Raw genomic sequence first — 2,500 nt, 5'->3', positions numbered from 1 at the left:
GTGAGTGTGCGAGACACGACTGTCCTGCCGACTGAGACAAACACACACACACACATTGCAACCTCTCATGTGTACAACACTGTCACTGTAACCACATCTCACTCCTTATCTCATTATTAAACACACACTTAAACAACAATACTTTGATGAATCAACTTTTAATCAATAAACACAATTACTATCTACAGTCTGTGTGTGTGTGTGTATATGTGTGTGTGTGTGTTTGATTCTTTCAATTATTGTGTGTGTGATTAAATGATCAGAACCCAATTTAAAGTTCTATTTAACCATTAAAAATATTTCTTTTGCTCTTAAAGTGACTAATGATACCTGATGAACGTCTCTACACCCGTTTTCTCATTAAAATTCCACAATCTATGAATAAACATGAATATTTAACTAGAATACGCACAATAAGTAAAGTTATTGTGTACCCAAGGGGACTCGGTGAGGCTTTCGGATCTAAAACTAATCAGAATTGTGTCAGTTTTAATCCCATCATGGCCAGGAGCTGGTCACTGATCACAGCCCTTAAACATCAACAGATCAGTCAGGTACCTGACACTTCTCAGTGGTTTTAGCTAAAAACTTCAGCTCAGATGAGGTGAGAGCTCCTGATGGCAGCTCTGACGCTGAGCTCTGTGCGCTGGGTCACTGCTCAGGAGTGAATGCAGCTATTAGTCCTGTGTTAGCTTCTGTTGTGTGTTAGCTAGCTGAACTTACCATGAACCTGAAGTCCCAAACTTTCAACTAAAAATCTGATCAGCTTTTATAGAAATAAAGTTACATTTTTATTTGTGCTTCTTTTGTTTAAACACACACACGTCTGTGTATGTTGTGGAACTGTGTGGCTTGTTGTAGTGGGCCTTTAATTAACGTTCAGACTGACCAATCAGAGATTTTTTTTATTATTATTAATGCCATAAACCAACAATACAATGAGGTATATTCTTTAAAGTACAAATACACAGCAACTAAAATAAAAGAAATAACAACAACAATGCAAAATTATAACAAACCAAAGGAAAAGGGCGCTACATCGTACATCATACTGTATCTGCTTACAATATTATAAGCTCGAATTGCCTTTTGCTTCGACAATTACACAAAACAGAACAATAAAGCTTGAAAGCATTTTTAAAGCAAGGAAAATTTGGTTTTTAGTCAGACCATTTCTTTTTATGGATATGAAATTTTCCCATTAATATTAACAATTGTATGAAATATGCCTTCTCTTTAACCAATCAGAGCCAGACTTAAGTGTCCATGTGACGTGTAAACGTGTAGTGATAATAATAATAATAATAATAATAATAATAATAATAGGAAATAATAATAATAATAAATAACTACTACTACTACTACTAATACTACTAATAATAATAATAATAATAATATGATGATGATGATGATGATGATGATGATGATGTTGTAGTCATGCTCGTCCCCACAGGCCACCTTTCAGCTCCGCTTTATTTAAAATGGTCCTTTGCCTTTATTTACATATTGAAATAATTCTAATAATTCTACTGTGGAATAATTCAGACATAAAAGCGACACTTTCACCATCCGGGTGTGTTGTGACCTACAGCAGTGTAACAGTGATGACATAGATGACCGACCCACAGCGGTACAGTGTGTGTATGAACGGTCTTGAGCCGGTTGTGTCACTGTACTCGGTCCCTGTGCAAAGTTTCCCGCTGACGGTAAAGACTGCAGCTTTAACGTGCGGATTGTCTCCATGTCAGTGCGCTGTTTGGACACCACACACCAGTGCGCTGTTTGGACACCACACACCAGTGCGCTGTTTGGACACCACACACCAGTGCGCTGTTTGGACACCACACACCAGCACAAAACATGTCCTTCCACAGGTCTGCATCAGGTGAGGCGAGATTACAGCGTGTGATTTTACGCGACATCCCGCACGGGAGCGCGCATATTGTTGTTGTTGTTGTTGTTGTTGTTGATGTTGCTGTTGTTGTTTCACCCATTAACAATACTCTTCAGTAGTGTGTAGAAGATGTGATTAATAACCAGTGGTTCTTTGTTATCGCTGTAAATTGCAAGGTGTGTGTGTGTGTGTGTGTGTGTGTGTGTGTGTGTGTGTGTGTGTGTGTGTGTGTGTGTGTGTGTGTGTGTGTGTGTGTGTGTGTGTGTGTGTGTGTGTGTGTAGCTCAGAGATAACCGAGAATTCCCTGTAGCTCAGAGATAATTGCTGTAATCACGCGCTCTTCTCACGCGCGCTCACGTCTAACACACGCACGTTCAGCTGATTTTACACGCGGGTTTCTGTTGAGAAACTGTGTGTGTGTGTGTGTGTGTGTGTGTGTGTGTGTGTGTGTGTGTGTGTGTGTGTGTGTGTGTGTGTGTGTTTATAGTGTGAAGCTTTAAGGAGCCGCTGTGATGGTGGACGGGTTTGAGGTGTAATTAGTGCGTTAATCTGCGCTATTTCAGGCTCCATCTGGCGCACAGCTCCACTCTCTGCGTCACGGCTTAT

General features: G+C 40.0%; 2 protein-coding genes across 3 annotated transcripts in view; both read left to right on the top strand.

Moving 5' to 3' along the window:
• Nucleotides 1-187, top strand: part of vwf (von Willebrand factor) — a 37,159-nt gene extending 36,972 nt beyond the window's left edge. The window contains exon 52 of the mRNA XM_047822520.1: nt 1-187. This exon is cut by the window's left edge and continues 157 nt beyond it. Coding sequence (XP_047678476.1) covers nt 1-35 — 35 coding nt within the window. The 3' untranslated portion in view covers nt 36-187.
• Nucleotides 188-1,440: 1,253 nt separating this feature from the next.
• Nucleotides 1,441-2,500, top strand: part of LOC113649648 (anoctamin-1) — a 19,982-nt gene continuing 18,922 nt past the window's right edge. For both annotated transcript variants that reach the window (XM_047822522.1, XM_047822521.1), the window contains exon 1: nt 1,441-1,885. In XM_047822522.1, the coding sequence (XP_047678478.1) occupies nt 1,861-1,885 (25 nt within the window). In that variant the 5' untranslated portion in view covers nt 1,441-1,860. The remainder of the gene's footprint in view (nt 1,886-2,500) is intronic.

Source organism: Tachysurus fulvidraco, chromosome 13 (genome assembly GCF_022655615.1).
Source record: "Tachysurus fulvidraco isolate hzauxx_2018 chromosome 13, HZAU_PFXX_2.0, whole genome shotgun sequence".
Lineage (NCBI taxonomy): Eukaryota > Metazoa > Chordata > Actinopteri > Siluriformes > Bagridae > Tachysurus > Tachysurus fulvidraco.
This window is presented reverse-complemented; position numbering and strand designations above follow the sequence as displayed.